Source organism: Ursus maritimus, unplaced genomic scaffold, assembly GCF_017311325.1.
Source record: "Ursus maritimus isolate PB19 unplaced genomic scaffold, ASM1731132v1 scaffold_14, whole genome shotgun sequence".
NCBI classification, from domain to species: domain Eukaryota; kingdom Metazoa; phylum Chordata; class Mammalia; order Carnivora; family Ursidae; genus Ursus; species Ursus maritimus.
In genome coordinates this window covers 68662823-68683355 of record NW_024423786.1, presented here as the reverse complement: position 1 = coordinate 68683355, position 20533 = coordinate 68662823, and the positions used below count along the sequence as shown (strand labels likewise).

The following is a 20533-nucleotide window of genomic DNA, read 5'->3' as shown; positions in this document are numbered from 1 at the left end:
GGCTGGGCCGCGGCTGCAGGGGGCCAGGGCTTCTGCCGTCTGGACCTGCAGCGCTCACCGGGAGGAGAGGCAAAGCACGAGCTGTCTCCCGGCCCAGGGGAGAGGGGAGGAGAGTAGTTCCCGCCGTCATCAAAGGGACTGACGTGGAGGTAGCTTGACGTGAGGTCCAGACAGCGACCAGTTACTGCTGGGTGACCTTGGCAGGGGGGTGGGGGAGGCGGGGGTGGCGCGCGTAAAGGACATCTCTGTGCTGTCAGCAAACAAGGGAGTGGTCACGGCAGGGCAGAGTCAACTCCCAGTAACGCCAGCGTCTGAAATCTCTGGGTATTTTAAGTGCGTTTCCTTTAGGCTCCCAGGAGCTGGCTTCGGCTGCCTTTATGGGGCACGGGGGCTGTGGGTCCCCAGCGTCGGTAAGGACCAGCCACGTGTGCGGCCCTGGGTTATTGCTACCTACTCTCTCATCAGTTTCCCCATCTGTAGCATGCAAAGCTGTCATCTGGGGATCCGGTACCCCAGCAGACGACCACTCTGGCTGCTCAGGCCTGGGGGAGGGACCCCTCCTGGGCAGGGACCCCGACTCACCTGCGTCTCCTTGTCCGTGGAATGCGGAGCCTGCGTCCTCCTCGGAGTACCCGCCTCTTCTCTCTCCCGACCTGGGGCCCACGGCGAACCCCCCAGGGGTCCACCAAAGGTCCCGTGGGTCACGTGGGGGGCACTCAGCTGTCGGCGGGGGGGCTGGGCCGGCCCGTTGGCCACGTGCTCTGAGTGGCGCCTCTGGAGAGGGGCTGCGCGCCCCCTCACCTCAAAATACTCATCTGACACAGAAGAGGAGGCCACCGAGGGCCGCCGGGGGCCGGGGCCATGGCCAGAGCTGCCCGAGAGGCTGTCCTGGTCACTGAGGGTCACGTAGTCGTCGTCATCTTCTTCCTCCTCCCCATCTAACCCATTGGGAATCACCGCTGCCTGGCCGTCAGGGTCGTCCTGGGTCACGGACAGCTGCCGCTGGAGTGGGGTGTGGCCTGGGCCCGGTGTCCTGGGGGGTGGGCCGTCCATGCCATTCTGGGGTGTCTCCTCTTCTGGGGTCTCCAGGGCCCAGTCAACACCGCCGCTGTCCTGGGCGAGCAGCTCTGCCACAGGGACTGTCCGGGGCTTGGGCACGGGCGGCTGTGGCTCGGGGTCCCCCTGGGGAAGGCCGTTTTCCGCTGGGCCGCCGTCCTGGGGGGCACCAGGCCCAGGGGCGGGAGCGCCGTCATGACTTTGCTTCCACAGCTGGGTGCCAGCTTGGGAGGTGTCTCGGATCTTGATGCGGTTCATCTGGTTGGGCTGGGGGTTCCAGACGTTGGGGTCGATGATATTGATGTAGCCCAGGATGTCACTGCCGGGCTCCGGGTCCGGCTCCACCCACGTGGGCAGGTATTCGAACATGTTGGCCCGCTCCAGGTTGAGCAGCCCGGGGTGGACAGGCGGGGGCGCCTCCGGGATGTCTCCGGGACGCTCCGCCAGAGTGGCGCCCCTCAGCCCGGGGGGCTTCTTCACCTCCTGCTTCTCCGAGGACGTCTTGGCAATTTCGTCGGCACTCTTGGCCTTGACCAGCGCGTACTTAGGGTTGACGAGCTTCTTGGCGACGGTGCCTGAGGGCACCAGCGGCACCACGGAGGGCAGCACGATGGGCTCGGGCTCGGGCTCCTTCTCCATGGGGATGCCCTTGAGGCTGACGCCGTGGGACATGAGGTACAGCTCCTGGAACTGCCGGTCGAACATCTCCACCACCTGGCCCGACAGCACGGAGATCACGTTCCGGTCCGTCCTGGCGGCCGACCACGTGAAGCTGCGGCACAGGGAGACAGGGCGGCCGGTCAGGCACAGGGGGGCCTGCCTCCTCCCTCCAGCCCCAGGTCCCCAGTCTAGGGAGTCCTCCCCAGCCACTGCAGTGGGCGTCTGAGCAAGCCCCCTGAGCACCCACAGGCCGGCGCTCATCAGACTGGCTACGGGGGCCTGGGTGGAATCAAGAAGTGAGCACAAGTCTCGGGGTCAGACCTGAGTCTGGGACAAGTCACTTGCACTGGGGCCGCTGCCACCTGTATAAAATAGCGCCCCCGTAAGGCCGCTCGCAGGACACACAGTGCAGCCCAGGCGTCGTCCAGCGCACGGGGAACAGGTGCTATCCCCGGTGGCCTGGCTGCGTGCACGGGCGTGGCTGGGGGCAGCCTCCCCCCTGCATGGCGGGGTTTGCAGAGCTGGGCCACGGCCATCCTCGTCCTGGCCCATCCTTGAAGGTGGGCGGCTCTTCGAGTGACCGCCCTGTGTGCTTGGCCCACACCCACCTCCAGGCCGGTGACACCTCTAGTCTGGCACCACAGTCTTGGGGACAGAAGCCCTCCCCTGCCCGCTTCCGGAGACAGGCGGGCGGCGTGCGGGCGTGCCCCAGCCCCGCTCACACCTCAGCAGTTTTGGGACCCATGAACCGGAATAACCAGGGTGTCATAAGGCAGGATTAAGGGCAGAAACCAGCTGGGAACAGGAGCCACCTCTGTCCCCAGCCCCCGGAAAGCTGGAGAGTCACCTGTAGGAGCCACAGATGGCCCGGTCTCCATCCACGAACATGAACTTCTGGGCCAGGGCACCCTTGAACTTGGTGGCCGACCGCGTGAAGAACTCTGTTCCCCCGCTGCTCCGTACCCTGAGATTCTGTGTTGGGGGACAGGAGGCAGAATTACATGACCACAGCACTGACCACACTGGCGGAGGGGAGGGGAGACAGTCTCTGCCCGGGGCTCAGGGTGGGCTTCCGGGAGGAGGGGGGAGCTGGAGAAAGGGGGTGGTGTCTGTGAGGACCACAGGGTCCGGGCCAAGGCAGAAAGTGGTGGGAAGACTTTCGAAAGGAAGGTGGGGCTAGTGACAGGGCGTGGCATGGGATGGTCTGGGCGTGGCCTGAAGGGTGTCCACAGAGCTGACGTGGGCAGGACAAGACCTGCGCGGCCAGGCCAGCATGGGACAAGCCGCTGCAGGTGGTAGGAGGTCGCTGTAGGATTCTGAGCTGGAGGGGCATGAAGACATGTTCTGGAAAAGTCCCACGGGGGCTGTGCAGCTCGGGGGGAGGGAGGCCTGCCTTCAGCGATCGGGGTATTGCTTTTGGGTAAGCCTGTGGCCTTTCCAGGGTGAGTGAGCGGCCAGGCCCCTCTCCCCGCCTTCCCCACACGGCTGTCTCACTGTCCTGCTGAGCCCTGCTCACTGAGGACGGGACTCGCAGCAAAGTCTCCTACTTCCTGACGGGCCAGCTCAGCGCCTGGTACCCAGCAGTGGTTCAGTAAATGGTCAAACCCCACTCCTCACTGGGCTTGCCTTGTGGCTCAGGGCAAGCTCGAAAGGCCCCGAGAGACCACCGGAAGGGGAGCCAAGACCCGGACGGAGGAGACGGGGTCTCCCAGGTGTCACGAGCCTCGTGTCCCAGCCAGGTCGCTCCTGCCTTTCTCTGGACTCTGGCCATGGAAGGGACCTTCCCTCCCTCCCTGGTGTGCCCTCTGTGGGGCGCTGCGGGGCTCCGAGTGCTGGCTCCCCTTCCACCAGGAGGAGGTCCTTCCAGGCGTGAAAAGCCAGGGCTGGGGCACGGCAGGCCCCAGGAAGGGCAAAGAGAGCCTTGGCTGAGACCCAGGAGTGGAGGGGACACCAAAGTAGAGCCTCAGGATAGGAAAGACCCTCGGGCCCATTGGCGCAAGTATTGTCCCGGCGTGTGTGAGAAACCCAGGCTCCCGGCAACCCCCCCCCCGCCCCCACCCAAAGACACGGTTCTGGAGGGCGGGTGTCAGGCTGGGAGTTTCAGGCTTAACACAAGCCCCAGTGACTCTGACACCTGCCCGGGGCAAGACCTCCCTCGGCAGCATCCTGACGGGTCGGTCTGCAGGTCCTGTGGCAGGAGTCACTCCCTCCAGAGGGGATCTGTGCCGACTGAGGCACGGGGCGGTTACTCCTTCTGTGACTTGCCTGTCACCCTTCCCCACTCGCTGGCCCTCGTTTATTAACTGCCCGCCCACTCCGAGGGGATGGTGACGAGGACCCCCCACTGGAGGGGGGGAGGCAGAGGAATAAGAACCCCAGCTCTGGGGAGTGGGGGGGCTGGGGAGGCTCCCGGGTAGGCTGAAATCCGGAAGGTGGGGATGGGTGGGAAGAGGGTGCAGCATTCCGAACGTGGGAACACAAAGGCCTGGCAACCAGGGCAGCAGTGAGGCCTTCGCGGGAGGAGGGTGGGCGACAGAGCCTGCAGAGCGGGCTCAGCCACATGCTGATGAAAGACCCTACCCCGGCTCAAGGGCCTGGCTCCGCCCTGGGGTCAGTAGGGAGCCATGGAAGGATTCAGAGCAAGAAGGGATGGGGTTGGAGCTGCCTCTCCAAAGTGGTCCTGGCATCCAGCAGGAGGGTGCATGAAGTGAACGGGGGGCAGGAGGGCACTCCTGTGTCTGTTCCTTCCGTGACAGGTCCCAGACCCCTCTCTGCTGGGCGGCCCCAGGGCAGTATCCAGATGTTAGGGGGCCGGCATGGATGCCCACCTGGCCGTGGGCTGAATTATCATTTGTTGTTGGGCCCAGCCCTGTAGGTAGATAAGCCTCTATTCCCAGGGCTGGCTCCCCTGCCCCCCCAGGCTGCCTGTCTGTACCCAGCCAGCTCAGCAGGAAGCTGGCCATGACCCAGGACAATTAGTGCTCGTGACTTCGTACCCAACACAGAGCGTGCTTGGGGACCAGAAGCTGGAACAAAGATCCTGGAGGCGGTTTGAGGCCTTCCCCGTCACCTGTGCCCGACCACAGCCCAGCTCTGTGGCTTCCGTGGGCTCCTGGCCCAGAGCTCTGCCTGCTGGGGCCACAGGCCTCTCCTCGGCCTGGGAGAACAGACACCAGCCTCAACCCCCCTCTCACGTGTCTGCTCCCGCCCACCCCAAAGCCTGTCCCCATGAAGGGCTCAGAAGGTCACCACCCACATCTCAGAGTGACTCAACCCCCTGTGAGAGGCAGCCGTGGCGCCGCCAGATTTGCTGTGTGACTCTCAGCAGGTCTCTGGCCCTCTCTGGGCCTCAGTTTCCCCATCTGTGCCCTGCATGGATGGCTTCAGACTCTAAGGCCCATCCGGTCCTGGGGCCAGCAGCAGGTGGGGGCTTGCACCCCTGTTCCCATCATGGCAGCTCCCCTGCCTGTTTGCTCCTGGGTGGGCCCCGCCCCATGGGGCCTGGCCCAGATGAGGTAATGTCTCAGGGGTTCGGTGCGCAGAGGTAGAGGAACCCACAAAGCCGCATTGTCTCTGAGCCCCGGGGCACCCCCAGCAGAGCATGTAACAGGCAGGGTGGAGGACAGCGGGGCTGGCTCCGCTGGGGTGCCTGGGGCAAGGCCTGGGACCCTCTGGAATCTCCGCTTCCCCGGGCCCGAAAGAGGGGCAGCGATCCGTCCCTGAGAGGACCGCAGGGGAGGACGGCTGGGCACTGCTCCGTCCGCTCCAAGAGTGGCTTCTGCCCCAACCACATGTGGGGCACGGTGGGGTGGGCACTAGACCTGCAGGGGCCCTGCCTGCACCCCCCACTGGGCCTCCTCTGCTCAAGAAGATACCTGACCCTGTACCAAGCTGCCCAGGGCCCACGTGGGCCGGTGGTAGGCAAAGGGGACAATCCCAGTCCCCTGCCGGAGCCAGGGGGGTCGCTCGGGCTCTGGTCAAACATGGCTCCAGTCCCGGCACCAACTGGATGCCAGCTGGGCCTCCGTAGGCCTCAGTTTTCTCACCTGTGAAGTGGGCCCACCCAGCTTTCTGCTTCGGGGCTGCTGTGAAGCCTGACTAAAGCCACGATGCAGGGGGGTGAGGGCCAGCGAGGTGCCCAGCCCTTGATGGGTGCTCTACAAATGTGAGGTGACAAAGGACGTGACCCCTTCTGCTCGTGGGGGAAAGAGGGGACCGACATGGAGGACCAGAAAATACCTAGAATGTCGTGGGTCAGGCCCAGGGAGGCCAGGACTGTCAGCCAGATGTGATGGTTGGGGGAGCTCAGGGAGGGGGAATGACCGGCCCAAGGTCTCCTAGTTGGTGGGGTCCTGCCCCCAGTTGTCCCATGGTGGGTCTCTGCAGGGGCCTGCTGGCATCACCTGGGCCCGAAGAGGAGTTGGGAGGCCCAGAGACACACCCTGACCAGGCCTGGCTGGTGACAGCAAGATCAGGCCAGCTGTGCAGACTGCAGAGGACAGAGAGCCCGTGTCCCCATGTACTGGGCAGCCAGCCCGCCTCTGCTCTCTTCTAAAGGGCCTGGAATGGGGGACTGGGAGCAACACTCACTCTGGCCTCCCCGTGCTGTCATGAAGAGGAGATGGGGCAGCACTGAGCCAGCCCAACTCCAGGACCTTGACATCTGAGGGGCTCCTGGCTCTTTCCCCAGGCTGCGCTGCTCAGCCCCAGCACTGCTGACATTCCGAGCCAGGCGATGCCCTGTTGCAAGGGCTGCGCACTGCACACGGCATGTTTAATGGCGTCCCTGGCTTCTACCCACCAGACGCCAATAGTCCCCTCCCAGTCACAACCATTAAAAAAATCCTCCAAACAGTGACAAATGGCCCAAGTGAGGCAAACCCCGCTTGGCTGAGAAGCACCGTCCCCCACCCCACGCCACCCCCGGTCCATTACAGAGCCAGGCCAGGGTCAGAGATGGCAGGACAGCAGTGGGGGAAGCCCCGGGCGCTAGACCGGGGCCAGGCTGGTCTGGCCGCCGTGGAACCTGAGCCACAGGCTGAATCCCCGCATGCTCACCAGGGTGGCTGGAGTTTCCTCGTTCATCAAACAGAGGTCCGGCCTTAGCCCAAGTGGCTGCCCGTTTTTCCAGTTTGGCGGCACTACCTTTTCAGATCAGCCAGGCGTCTCGCTGCTCTGGTCCTGTCTCAGCCTACTTTCCCCTAGCTCCCCCTGCCGCTGGGGCATCCGACAGCCCTCAGGCTTACCCTGAATGTCACTGGGTCACCTGGTGTGGTGCTGCGCCCCGTGGGGACCAGCGGGCTGGGTCCTCTTCTCTGGACCTGTTCTCTGTTTGTAATATAGGGCACCCATTCCCACACTCCCTGCCTACAGGAGTCAGGGGCCAGCTGAGCCAGCAGGCCAGGGTGCTTGGGGACGGCTGGGACCCTCACACCCGGGAAGGTGCTGGCGCATGGCCCTCCACCTCCCCTAGAAAGCAGGAATGCGCTTGACCCAAGCAATGCAGCCCTGTTTGCAGAATGTGCTGTGTGAGCTCAGAGCTCAGGAGGCACGAGGCTGGGGTGGGGGTAGCAGGCTGCCCGGAGGTGAGGGGGTGAGGCCAGCCGGCTGCCAGAACACAGATGCAAGGGGGAGGGGAAGCCCCGTGGCTCTTAGACCAGAGCTGGGGTCCCATGAGGAGAGCTCAAAGACAGGGCAGGGAGAGAGTTCACTACTGAGTGCCCTGCCCCCACATGGCTTCCTTTACTCTTCGGAGCAGCCCTGCCAAATACATGGGGAAATTCCCATTTTTCAGACAAGGAAACTGAGGCTGAAAAAGATCCGGTTTCTTTGCTCCGGGTCACAGTGCAGGTGGCAGAGCTAGGGCTCGGTCCCGGCTCCCGGCACTGCCCAGACTGGTGCCCGACACCCCCATGGTCACAAGGATGACCCCACCAGGCACAGCCTACCCCGGGCCCGTAGGAGCTGAGGGCAGGTCACTGCAGAGCTGGGCAGGGGCGGCGGGCGGCCAAGGGCAGGCCCAGGGATTACCGGCAAAGGAAGTGCTCCTGAGACAGGTCCGGGCCCAGCTGGCCCGCGGGCAGGGAGGTAGGCTGAGCGGGCAGGCCCTCGACAAGGTGACGGCCAGGGCTGGGCGCACGGGAGCCTCTGGCCACCTGCCCAGGCTGGGGGGGGGGTGCGCTCCACAGCAAGAACGAGGAGGTCAGGGTCACCCATTCTTTCCCACGAAGGGGTCTGACCCTCTGTGGCATCCGGCACATCTCTGCAGACACTGCTGTGTTCCCCAGAGCACGGAGGCGGTGAGCAGGGACCCCTGCTTCGAGCTGTCCCGCCCATGCTTCGGGCTCTGGCCTCATTTCAAGCTGAAGCGTGGGGGGAGGCCGCACACCGCACCCTCCCCTGCCCGGGGCCTGAGGTTTATAATTTCTTGTTATTGCCAGAAGCTGCGTAACTCCCCTTAGCACATGGGACGCTTTTATAACCATTGTCTCCTCTAATTTCATCCTCAAACAACCTCATGAGGAATCATTATGGCCACGAGGCACTGGAGGCTCTGACAGGTGGGGCCACGTGCCCAAGCCCCATCGCGGGTCGGCAGGGTGAGCCCCCGTGGGCAGCACCGGGGCCGCCCCGATGGCAGGTGCAGTCTCAGCCAGGGGCGTCAGGCACCAAGGATCTTGGCCTCCTGGTCTGTGCCAACTTCTCATTACTGGCGGAGAGGTTCAGCCGCTGACTTGGCGGAATGCCTTCGGGCAAGTCACAGCCTTCCTGAGGCCTCAGTTTCCCCGTCTGCCCCATGGGAACTTGGTCTGGGTGGCCCTCAAGGCCCCTTCCAGCTTGGGCATTTCAGGCCCCATGAAGCTGCGGGGCTGCAGATTCTGAGGCCCCCAATCACACCGGGGAGCAGAGGGCAGGTGGGGGGCCGAGCAGTGAGGGGCAGGAGCCAACCTCCCAGGGAGGGAGCGAGCAGCCCCCAGGGCCGCGTTCTCCACCCAGTCCTGCCTGCCTCCCACTTCCAGGGAGCTCCGCGAGCTCTGAGCAGACTTATACTTGAGACTTCCCTACCGAGAAGACACACTGGACAGGGGCGAGGCCAGTCCCGGGTTCAGATCCCGCTCGGCATGGACAAGCCCACTCCCTGCATCTTCATCCCACACCAGGCACGCGCATGGGGGCTGAGCCACGCGACGCGTGTAAAGCACCCACCTAGCTCACGTCAAGAGTGCAGTGGGGGTGGGCCTGGAGGCTCTCTGATGTGCTGCCCACGGGCCAGAGGCTTCTGGAAGTCACCTTTCAAAAGATGCCTTTCCTACACTCTGGACCTCTCCAGCATGAGCTGTCTGCCCCGGGAGTCCATTCTCGGTGCTAATTACACGGCGGGCAGCGCTCTGGGTGAGCGTGGGGCTTGGGGTCAACCCACCAGGGAGACCACATAAAAATGTCCCAACAGCCACAGACTCGCCGCCGGGAGAGCTCATAGCCACTTGAAAGGGCTCAGCTGGGATAGGTGGGCATACCTGACGAATACCGACAAATTACAGGCACAGGAGCCCAGCCCCTTGTTAACTAGCCTGGCGTCGCCCCTTCTCCGGGGATTGTGTTTGGATCACAGACCAGAAGCCCAAGGAAATCTGACCCGTCAGAAGCTGGGGCTCAGCCAGGGACTCTGGTGCTGGCCCCCACTCCCCACCTGGACAGGTGCCTCAATTCCTCATCTGTAAAATGGGAACAACTGCCCTATCCCCCTATGGGTCGTCATGCGGAGTAAATAAATTAACCACGTCAAGTGTCTAGGATGGGGCTGACCCAAGCCAAATTCTGGGCAAGTATCTGCTGTTGTCATGCATACTGATCCGTTCTCTCTGGGGACCGTGCTGCATGCAGTTGGTGCCAAGCGACAGCTGGGTGGAAGGAGGGCTCTTCCTGCCCCCAAACACGGGATCAAATGCAGGGTGTGTGAGTGCAAGAGCCCAACCACAGTGGCTCATCTGTCCTTCTTCGGGACCAATGAGATCCTGGAGCCCAGAGACAGGAGGAGATGAGCTCAAAGACACAGCAAAGCCCTGCTAAGAACCCAAGTTCATCATGATCCCTCCACCTCTGCTCCACGGCGTCCTTCCCTAGAAAGCCCTTTCGACCCTGCTCTCCCTCCTCAAATTTATTCAACTCTGCAGCCATCAAGGAAGCCTTCCCAGACCTCAGCCCGAGGAAGCTGCCTCTGCCAGAGCCCGATCCTAAAACCGGCGGGTGGACATCGTACAGAGACAGATTCCGGCTTAAGCCCCAAAAAATAACTTCCTGGGAGTCAGAGCTCTCCAGATAGGACGTGAGCTGCGGGAGCCTGGGGGGTGAGCCCCCTGTCACTGGAGGCATGCAAGCAAAGACAGGTAATCAACGTGGCCTGTGGTGCTAGGAAATCACACATGATACAGCCCCGTGCGTCGGCTCCAGCACCGACTCAGCCCTTAACCAACGTTTATCTTATCTCTGACCGTCGGAGGCAGTGTCCTGTCCCTCTGTGCGGTCAGGCGGAGGTCAGGTGACCACTCGGCAGGAGGCTCTAGGATGACTGAACTCTCTGTGCCCGGCACAGGGCTCCGTCCCCAGCAGGCAGGAGCTCCAAGTGTCTGTTGACCCACTGAGTGACCGCTTGGTTCATTCCTGCCCAGCCAGCTCACCTTGAGGTGCCCCAGGTGCATACGGGCGCGCTCGCACATGTGCAGAAAGTACTTGACGTTACTCTCATCCACGATGATGTACACGGCCACCTTCCTCTTGAAGCCGGCGTCCAGCAGGTCCTTGAAGATGTCCACGTCGGTGAACATGTCCATGACCACGGCTATCACCTGGGAGCACGAAGAGACCAGAGCTGTTGGGGGTGCGGCCGCAGCGACAGGCGGCGCGGCAACGGGGACAGGTGCCCCGGCAGGACGCACAGCCCTCCCACACCCACCACACTCTCTGGGCGCCCCTGCTAGCCCTGCCCCCACCCCAAGCCTCAGCACTGGGACTGGGCAGCGATGGGCTGGGGGCCTCTCTGGTCCCGAAGTTCTAGGGTTCAACGTTTAGGGTACGAGATTCTCAATCAGTGGCCCAGACTGGACCCTGGGGCCGCGGGACTGGAGAAGCACATTCGGCACACACAACGTCCCTGTAATACGAGTCGCCAGAAACCATATCCCCGTGTCCTGGCCAATGAGACCCGAGGAGGGAGGAGACAGTGCCTGCGAGCCAGGCAGGGTCTGCATCCCGAGGTGGGGAGCGTGCTGGGGCCAGCCCCCGGCGCAGCCTGCGATCCTCATGGGTAGCAGGGCTAAGGGGGGGGGGTGCCCCGTGTGGTCCCTTCCTGGCTCACTGTTCCTGAGCCAGAGCAGCCCACACCATCACTGCCACCTGCCACCCTGGGACGCCGAGTGGAACCGGATGTGTCAACAGCCAGAAAGGCAGCAGGTGGCACGGGCATTCCTGAGGTCACCTGTGTGTCCCCGGGCTGGCACGGACTTGGCCAGGCTTTCCACGACTACCTCTCCTGTCTGAACGGAGCCCAAACTGGCACGTGTGTTCTATCATGTGACAACATCTGTCCCCGCAACAGCAGACCTCCAGCCTCCTGGACCTGGCTCAGGTTGGGGCTCCAGAGGTCAGAGTGCATCTACCCCAAGCCCTAGTCCCACGTGGGCAGTGACAGGCGTAGCGGAAGAGCAGGGTGGTTGGGATGAGCTCATGTGCCTTGGGGTTAATCAGCAGATGCCTGGGACGGCCAGGGCTCAGTGACCATCTTTGGCCCTCTCTCTCATCACCCCCCGCCCCCATCCTACTGGGCAGCCGAAGGGAGCTCATGGGGCTGGGGCCTGAGGCTAACAACTAACACAGACATCCAGCCCCTCCAGCCCTTTGAGACCAGTGCGACTGCCCCTTCCAGGGCCCGATAACCTTCTGGAGAAGACTTAAGAGGCCAGGGATTCAGCTTACAATGAGGTGGCAGTGTGGTCAGGCTAGAACCTACCCAGGCCCGCTAGGAAGCCAAGCTCACCGCCACCCCCACCGCGAGGGTGGTCCGACTGGGATCTGTAGGTGCAGGGTGAAGGACAGGCAGCCTGGGACCTGCTGGGGATGAGTCCGCACACTCCGGGAGCTCACCCGGCTCGCCCCTGCAGGCCCACGAGGGCTCCTCCCTGCCCTGCCCTGGACACGATCTGTGTGACCCCAAGCAAGACACCTAGCTTCTCTGGGCCCAGCTTTCTCTGAAGTCCCAGGGGGCAGGGGAGCTGCAGGACCAGCAGGGCTCTGGCACAGCTCGGCTGAGGCCCAGGACTGACTGTTCTCTGGGGGACAACCCTTCGCTGACTTTGGGTGTCTGAGGGACTGTTTCAGGTGGGGCAGAGGGCGCGGGGACAGTCTCTGCAGGGGCTAGGACAAGCAGGGGGAAGGCAACGGAGGCGCTTTTTGACCCAAAGTGAGACAGGGGTCTTGATAGGGAGTGACCTCCCCATCCCAGGAGGTGTTTAAGGAAAAGCCAGAGATTGCTCGGCGAGAAGGTGGCAAGGAGGCTGGGGGGGACAGATGAGACGCAAGGACGGCTGGGTGGGCTCATAACGGCCTTGGATTTCACCAGTTGAGTATGGAGAGACCTTGAGGTGGGTGGGGTGGTAGCAGGGACTTCCTCGCCTGGGACCCCACAGCCCCAGAGCCAGCCCTGGGAACCCCTTGGATAAGGTGCTCCTGGAGGCAAACAGCTTCACGTGCCACCCTGGGAAGGGCGCAGCCGACACCTTTCTCCTTGGAGGCAGACATCACATCACCCCCTGCTCCCCTGTCACCGCCGTCCCCCACCAGATTGGTCAGGACTGCTTCCAGGCTCCGCCCGCCGTCGCAGATGGGGACTTGCCCTGGGCCTGGGCTAGGGGACGTGCCCCAGCAGGACCCACTCCTCGTGTGTCCTTCCCCATGTCTCCCTCCGGCAGGTAGAGTATTGGATCCAGGGATCGTCTGCTGGATCACTGGACTGGACCTGTTGGGGCCTGCCCCCCGATGGTGGATCCCTCCCATGGGGTCCCGGGGCTGAGCGCTGGCTCTCCCCAGGCACTGGGTTCGGGGCCAGGGGGAGGTTAAATGAGGGCTTCTAACAGGTGCCAGCTGATACTGGGAGTGGGGAGGGGTGCTTGGCGCTCCCTAGGCACTGGGATGATGCTAGGGGAGGGGGCGTGGTGCTCCCCATGGAGGCCCCGCAGCTTGTCCAGTCTGAGTCACAGAGGTTTCTCGGAGGCCCCCCCATCCTGCATGCTGTTCCCCGTTCCATACATGGGAGAGCTGGGGCCAGACACCTGAGGCTAGAACCCGGGTCTTGCGCCCCACCCAGAACGCCTTCTGCTCAAAACTGAGAGCCAGTCCAGGGCCCTTGCGCTGCGGGATGGTGTAAAGTTCAGCCCTCAAACACGCGGTGAGGCAGCGGTTGCTGTTCCCATTTTACAGATGAGGAAACTGAGGCACGGACGGATTCACTCCCTTGCCTAATTATCTGTTTGGGTGGCCCAGCTTGCCTGTGACACTGGGACTTTATCCAGGGGAGAGCCCCATTCGAAGCCGGCATGCGGCCTGGTCTAAGGTGGGCCTCAGGGAGCTGCTGCCAACTGAGGATGCGACCGAATGGTCTGGGTCACAGGACTGAGGGAAGCCCGGGACTAGCCACGGCCCCTCTCTCGGGCCCCTCGTTTCTGGATCTGCCCAAATGCGGGTGTCCGCCTGGCTCACTGCTATGGTCTCTCCAGCCCACACGTCGTGGCCGGAGCACAAAGCTGCTGGCCCCACCTCGAGGGATACAGCAGCTGCTCCCTGCAGCCCCAGCTCCCACAGACCCTGTAGGGGCCCCGGACAAGGCCACGGCCAAAGCTGTGGAGACGGTGGAGGGGAGGCTGGAATCGAGACTACCCTTGCCCCCCATGTGTTAAGACACTGCACTGGGCAAGAGGCAGGGGGCCTGGGTCCCAGCTTTGAAGCTCGCGCCTCACGACCACAGGAACCAGCGTGTCCGTGTGAGCAGCCGGACCCACTGCCCAGTAGCCGGGGGTGGGGTCGCAGGCAGGCGCGCATCCCGTATCCCGGGCCCGGCGTCGCTGGGGAACAGAGGGGGCAGCGCCCGCCCCACAACACAGAACCCACACAGAACACACGGGCCAGCTCCCAGGGAAGGAAGGTCTCCTGGGGTCCCTGTGGGTCTTACTGATGGGCAAGTCCTTTCTTGAAGGCACAGAACCAGGAGAGGCCAGACACCTGTGACAACCATCCCGGGTCTCAGCCCCAAAGGGCAGCACGGCGTGCGGGGGACCAGGAGGATGGCTGTGTCCCAGAGCGGGGCCAGCCGTGCAGTATTACAGACGTTGGGGAGGCTGCAGCAGAGGCGAACACGGCAGGGCTCGGTACAGGCACTGGGCTTGAGAGCACTTTAGACCCAAATGCCCCCGTGGCTCTCTGGGGGTGCAGGACATGCAAGCTCCCAAAATACGTTTCTCTGGTGGTTCCCCACGCCCCCTTTTCCCACGCCTTCCCCAATCCAATCTCTGGCACAACCTCCCACGCCCCCACCACGAGCACTGCCATCGTCCAGGTGGTTACTGGGGGACTTGAACAAGGGGGGGCAGCGTCTGAGCCACCAAGGAGCAGCAGCCCCCCACCCATGGCTGCAGCCCCGAACAGACACAGCCCGAAGCCTTGTAATGCCTACTGTTGGTGCCGGTGGCACAGGCAGGGGGTGCCAGTGTCCCCCCCCATCCCTCTTGGGCCGCCGCAGCCATCTGAGCCCCTGGGCAAGTGCAGAGGGGGCCCAGAGCTGGAGCTCCGGGCTCCAAGCTAGGCTCCGGCCCTGCGTGAGCCGTGTCTCTCTCTGCATCTGTCTCCTCATCTGTAAAACGGGGAAGGTGGATGCGAGGCCCAAGGCTGGAGCTGCCGAGGGATCCTCGACTCCCTGGGCCCTGCCCAGGTGCTCCATCTGGCTTGTCTGGGCCAGCTGGAGCATCTTGCGGTGCCCACCGCCGCCCCGCCTCCCTCTGCCCCACCGGCCTTGGCAGGCAGACACCCCGCCGGCAGTACCCAGCACCCCCGGCGCTGTTCTGTGGATTCCCCGTGACCACACAAGCCACTCTTGGAGCGGAAGTGTTCTCACAGGCCCACTGGGTAGAGCAGGTCTGTGGAAGCCCTGGGGGAGGAAGGGCAGGGGTGAGACAGCGCAGGGGTTCCACACTCAGCTGGAAGACCGCTGGCCGTGGGCCCAGCCTTGGCGGCAACATCTCTCCCTGGGGGGCCCTGACCCCGCTGACTCGCCCCTGAAACACCGGGCCTGGAGCCATGCTCCCAGCTGCTCTCTGCCATTTGGGCACGCACCACGTCTCCAGTTCTGGAAATGCCGCAGCAACCGGCCGCGTGGCATGCCGTCTCCTGAAGGCCTGGACTCTGAGAGTCGGGTCAGGGTCCAGCAGGTCCCCACCTGGAGTTCCCTCTGTAACACCTGCCCCACCCTCCCTGGACATGCAGCTGCGTGGAGGAGGCTCAGAGAGAGAGAGGCAGCCCTGGTCTCTCCCTTCGAAGGGCTCCAGAGCAGACCGGGGAGACAGACACGACCCCCGCACCCTGGAGCCCAGAAGCAGCAGGGCACAAGCACGCAAGCCGCTGGCCCTCCATGGGCCTCGTGTCACCACCTGCAAAGTGTTGCAGGTGAAGAGAGCCTCAGAGCTCTGGGTCTGTCACGCTAAGGCCCTGATAGACATCCAGATGGTGGCGGCATGGGCTGCAGACTGTCCTGGGAAGACGTGTGACCCCGGGCAAGAGCCTTAGTCTCCTCAGGGGGCGGTAACAATGCCCACCTGCCCAGCTGTTGGTGGGCAGAGGGAATTAACGCAGGCACAGAGCCAGCTTGGGGCCCAAGAGCCTTTGCTCGGCAGGTGCCACTTTCTTGCCTCATCGCACCGACTGGAGTCCTGACCCACCTGACCCATGGCACCCTCTGGGATGGACAGGCCAGGAATCATCACTCACCGTCTTCTCCACTCCCCTCTGTGCCAGCTGGAAGGCTGGTGGCACCTGGTAACTCACGGGGACGACATGGAGAATGCTGCGGGCTGTTCTAAGGTTTCAAACAATGGCCATCAACACCCTGGGTTCAACTTCCACTTCCGGCCATGGCAGAATAACAGAGCCTATGCTAACCTTCCTGCCTTAACCATAAAACAAAACAAAACAAAACCCACCACGGAAATAGGCAAAATCTATGAAACTCTCGCCAACAGGACTGCAGCAAGCACAGTGCTCCTTGAGAGAAGAGAAACAGGTGAGATCGGCCCCAGGATTGCCTCAGCTTCCTCCGAGCCACAGCATGGGGACGGGCCCTGGTGGAGTCCGGCAGTCTCCCTGAGTTGAGGAGACAGGGTGTGCTCAGAGCACGGTCGCCAGAATTTTCAGGACAGAATACTGGGGGAGAGAGGGCTGCAGGGAGCGGACACCAGACACCTACACAGGGTGTCCCTCTGAGCCTTCAGCTGGTGACTGAGCGTCACATGCACGGAGGAAACCACCTAGGCTGGGACAAAACTGCTGGAAAAAGGCAGCTGGAACGGTCACCGCTGCTCACGCAGGACGCAGGAGTCATTTCCATTCCCCTCGGCTAGACTGCAGACCCCTCTAAGACTCAGGGCCTGCAGGAGAGTCCTCAGAAGGGTATTACCTGAGTAATGGACAAATAAGCCCTAGACCAGAGGTCAAGAAACTTTTTCTGTAAAGGCCACATAGTAAATACTTCAGGCTTTGCAGGCCATATGGCTCTGACACACTCGACTCTGCTGTGATCGCATATGGACCGTAGTCCAAATCCTAGCCTGGGCTAAATCTGCCCTGGTCCCACCTAATAAAGCTTAAAAAACACCAAACTGAACCCCAAGATGTGAAACTAGCAACAATTAAGATGAAAAAGACACTGGATGGGATGAATAACAGATTAGACACCATAGAAGAAAAGATGAGTGAACTTGAAGACACATCAGTAGAAATGATCCAAAATGACCCATGGAAAGGGACTGACAAACCAGGATCGGCTAAGAGCATCAGTGAATGGGGGAGTCCACCTAGAGGGTCTAGGATACACAAAACTAGAGTCTCAAAAGGTGCCGAGGTGGAGAAGGGGTGGATAAGACAGAAACATGTTTGAAAAAATAATTCCATAATTTTTCCACATTTGAAGAAAACTATCCATCCACGGTCAGGGAAGTTCAGGGGCTTCCAAGCAGACAGACAGGGAAAAAACCTCACCAAGGCACATCAGAATCACATCATTTTAAGCCCGTGATAAAGAGAAAATCTGAAAAGCAGCCAGAGGGGAAAAGACCATTACATAATGAGGAAGAGAGATAAACAGACTTCTCTACAGTATCATCGCAAGCCAGGAACACGGGAGCAACATCTGTAAGGCACTAAATGCAAAAGCAGTTATCCTAGAATTCTCTACCCAGGGAAAATAGCTTTCCAAACTAAAAAGGAAACAAGGACTTTTTCAGACCTACAGATGCTGAGAGAATTCATCCCCGGGCAGACCTGCACGGCCGTTATCACCCCCCGTACACATGGAGGGGCTGAGACTCCAGAGGATGACAGCTGTCTGCCTGGTGGAGGCACAGGCTGCCCCTCCCTCACTGGAAGGGCAGAGTTACTCTCCTACCCCCTCCCACCCTACACCCCCTGCCATCTGGCTGCAGTGCCTCAGTCTCCCATGTCCTCGACATGGCCCTGCACCCCCCTTCCCTGGTGCTAGCAGGATTAAGGAGACTGAAAGGCCTAGAAGTTTCTCCAGGCACTGGGGAGGGCTCCTAGGAGCCCCACTGTGGGGGGTGCTCCTCCTGACTTCTGGCACTCTCCAAACCAGTGTGCCCATCCTCTGGTTCCAGAGGTCTGTCACCGAGGGAACAGCCTGGTCCTGCCTCCCAGGGAGGGAGTCTGTGTAGGTCATAACACCTGCTGATCCAAGCCAGGGTTGGGAGAACCAGGCCAGCTTGCTTGCTTGCTTGCTTTTTTTTTAAAGATTTTATTTATTTATTTGACAGAGAGAGAGACAGCCAGCGAGAGAGGGAACACAGCAGGGGGAGTGGGAGAGGAAGAAGCAGGCTCCCAGCGGAGGAGCCTGATGTGGGGCTTGATCCCAGAATGCCAGGATCACGCCCTGAGCCGAAGGCAGACGCTTAACGACTGAGCCACCCAGGCGCCCCCCCGGCCAGCTTTCTGACACTCACGCAGGTGTCCCTTTTCCAGGGATTAAGGAGAGGCAGCAAGGACCGCTCCCATTTTCCAGAAAGGGAGTCCCTGTCCCAGAGCCACATGGTCAGCTGGTGGCAGAGGCCTCCTGCTTTGGGCTCTTCCCCTGGCGGGGATCCTGTGTACATTCTAGCTGAATCCACCTGCCGCCCCCGCCCCCTGGAGCCCACCCTGGGTCCTGAAACAAACTCTTGACCATCAGCTCTGCCCAGAAGGTAAATGGCCCTGGGCCTCCTGGCTCTGCCATTCCTTCCCTGGGTGGCCCACGGACGGCCTCAGCTTCTCTTCTCGGCAACACGGGGGGATGCATTGGGTAACCTGCGTCTCTCCCCTCTGACATTCATCAACCCTGGCGCCTTCCCCACCCTCTGGACTATTAAAACAGAAGCCTCATTAAGGCCAATTAAAGGAGGCTCGGGCCTCCTGAGTGCCAAATGGCTGCAGCAGGATGGGGTCAAGAGGCGCATACTGGTCACACCCAGAGCCCTCTGTCCAGGGGCCCAGCCCAGCCCAGCCCAGCCCAGCAGCATGGGCCCTGCCCTGAGTCTCCAGCCCTCCCCAGATAGACATCGGCCTCCTCACCAAGGCTCAGGAATGCTGCAGGGGAGAGGGGCCGGCAGAGTGTGGGGGAGGGCCGTCAGGTGACCGGGGCTGTGCCTGTGGATGAGCCGAGAGGACAGGTCCCGCCCCCTTCCCACCGGCCCCAAGGGGCCTCCGAGGCCTGCGAGCTTCCAGGCCTGCAGGCAAAACGTCCAGCCCACCAGACCCCCACACAGTCATCAGTGAACCGCACCAGCTGAGAATTTTCAACACAGAATATCTCAGACTCATGAAGTTGAAAGCCTGTAAAACCTCAGGTTTCCTGGGGTCCAGGAGTGACAGGCGCTGTGGTGTCACTGAGCGTCTAAATCCCCCAGGAAGACTGGCCTGGAAAGGACTTGCCCAAGGTCACACTGCAAGCCAGAGAAAGCCTGAGGCCACTCGTCTCTGCTGCATTCCAGCAAGCCCCTGCTTGAACTCCTCCAGGACGGGGAGCTCACCACTTTGCAACCCAGACTATTCCCAGAGCGAGGCTGTCAGGAGAGAGCGGAGGATGAAGGTGGGGAGGAGAGAACTCGCGTTTACGAAATGCTGGCTCAGTGCCAGACGCCACACTGTACTCTCGCCACAACACTGAGGCGGGTGCTGGCATCACCGTGGCAACGAGGAGGCAGGAACCGAGGGTCAGAGGGGCGAAGTGACTATCCTGGGGTCGCACAGCTGGGTGACAGCAGAGCTGAGGCTTGGCCATCGGTCTGGGTGGTTTGGAAGCCCCTCTTCCCACCGCCCTGCACTGCATTTAGCCTGGGGAGACGTCTAAGCCTGGCGAGCATTCGGAAGCCACGAAGGAAGGAGGCTAGTGCAGCCCACGCAGGCCGGAGCCTGCCAGGACGCAGGGCAGGGTCCTGGTGTGGAGGGGACGCCCTGCCCCTTGCTCGGCATTATCGGATCACTCAGGAGCTCGTGGGCGCTCCCAAGTCTTACTGTTGCAAGACAAAGGCCCAGTCCCCATTTTGCAGATGAAGACACTGAGGCCCAAGGTCATGCAGCAAGGGGGTGGCTGAGCCGGACAGGAGAGCGAGGGGACTGTGAGAGGACTGGCCCCTCTCTGCTGGCCCAGGGAGAGGGCTCTTGGCCTCAGCATGAGCCTGCCAAACCCGGGAAACCAGGAGTGCCATGCAGGCCCGCCAGACCAGAGACCCTCATGTGAAGGCCAGCGGGCCCACTCTTAGCGCCCTAAGCTCAGGCTCCTCACTTGGGACAGGAGTACAACGACAGACCCCACCTCACAGGTCACGGGAGGGAGGGCTGTCCCAGCAGCAGGGAGGCTGCCTGCCCCAGCGCTGGCTGCGGGAGGCTGGCAGCGTGCGCAGGGCCGAGGTGTGGGCCCTCCTCCTGGCAGAGCGGCTCCTGGCTCTCCTCAAACTCTCAATTAGGATGCAAACGCCGTTGGGTAGGAAGCCTTTGGAGAGGCCGGAGCTGACACCTGGGATGATGTTATCAGATCGTTCCCCACCTGCAGGCCAGGGCCCTGGGCCTGGGCTGGGAATCGCAGGGGCAGGCAGGAGGCCCCTCCCTGGCTTCCTGCCGTGAGCCTGGGCCTGGCCACTGTTCCTCCTGGGCTCCAGCCCGTGCCGCATGCTCCGTGGGCCTTACCCTGGGGCCTCCAGGGGACAGCCTTGGGGCCACGGAGCTCAGGGGAGATGAGAGCCCTCCCTCCTGCTCCAGGGGACCCGCAGGGAGCTCAGCTTCGGGGCGCCCTGTTCTCCCCAGTCCCGGTGTGGTCAGCCTTCTCCCCGCCCCCCCACTCCCCTCCCCCAGGAGAGCCCAGTGTTTGGGAGCCTGATGGGGACAAGGAGCCTCATGAAAAGGCTTTTACTGTCCTGAGTCAAGCTGGGGGCAGCAGCAAGGCGCCAATGCTCCCATGAGGGGCAGGGCCCAGAGAGTACAGCCAAGATGCCGCTTCCCCCCCCCCCCCCCCCCCCCC

General features: G+C 62.3%; 2 protein-coding genes across 2 annotated transcripts in view; one reads left to right on the top strand and one right to left on the bottom strand.

Moving 5' to 3' along the window:
• Positions 1–20533, top strand: part of LOC103658544 (sodium/glucose cotransporter 5) — a 58978-nt gene that overhangs the window by 17588 nt on the left and 20857 nt on the right. The gene's annotated exons all lie outside the window — the stretch shown is intronic.
• The window catches only part of FAM83G (family with sequence similarity 83 member G), a 28955-nt gene that overhangs the window by 3800 nt on the left and 4622 nt on the right, over positions 1–20533 (bottom strand). The window contains exons 2-4 of the mRNA XM_008685987.2: positions 10395–10562; positions 2564–2688; positions 583–1828 (exon numbers count right to left, since the gene is read on the bottom strand). Of these exons, the coding sequence (XP_008684209.2) occupies positions 583–1828; positions 2564–2688; positions 10395–10562 (1539 nt within the window). The remainder of the gene's footprint in view (positions 1–582; positions 1829–2563; positions 2689–10394; positions 10563–20533) is intronic.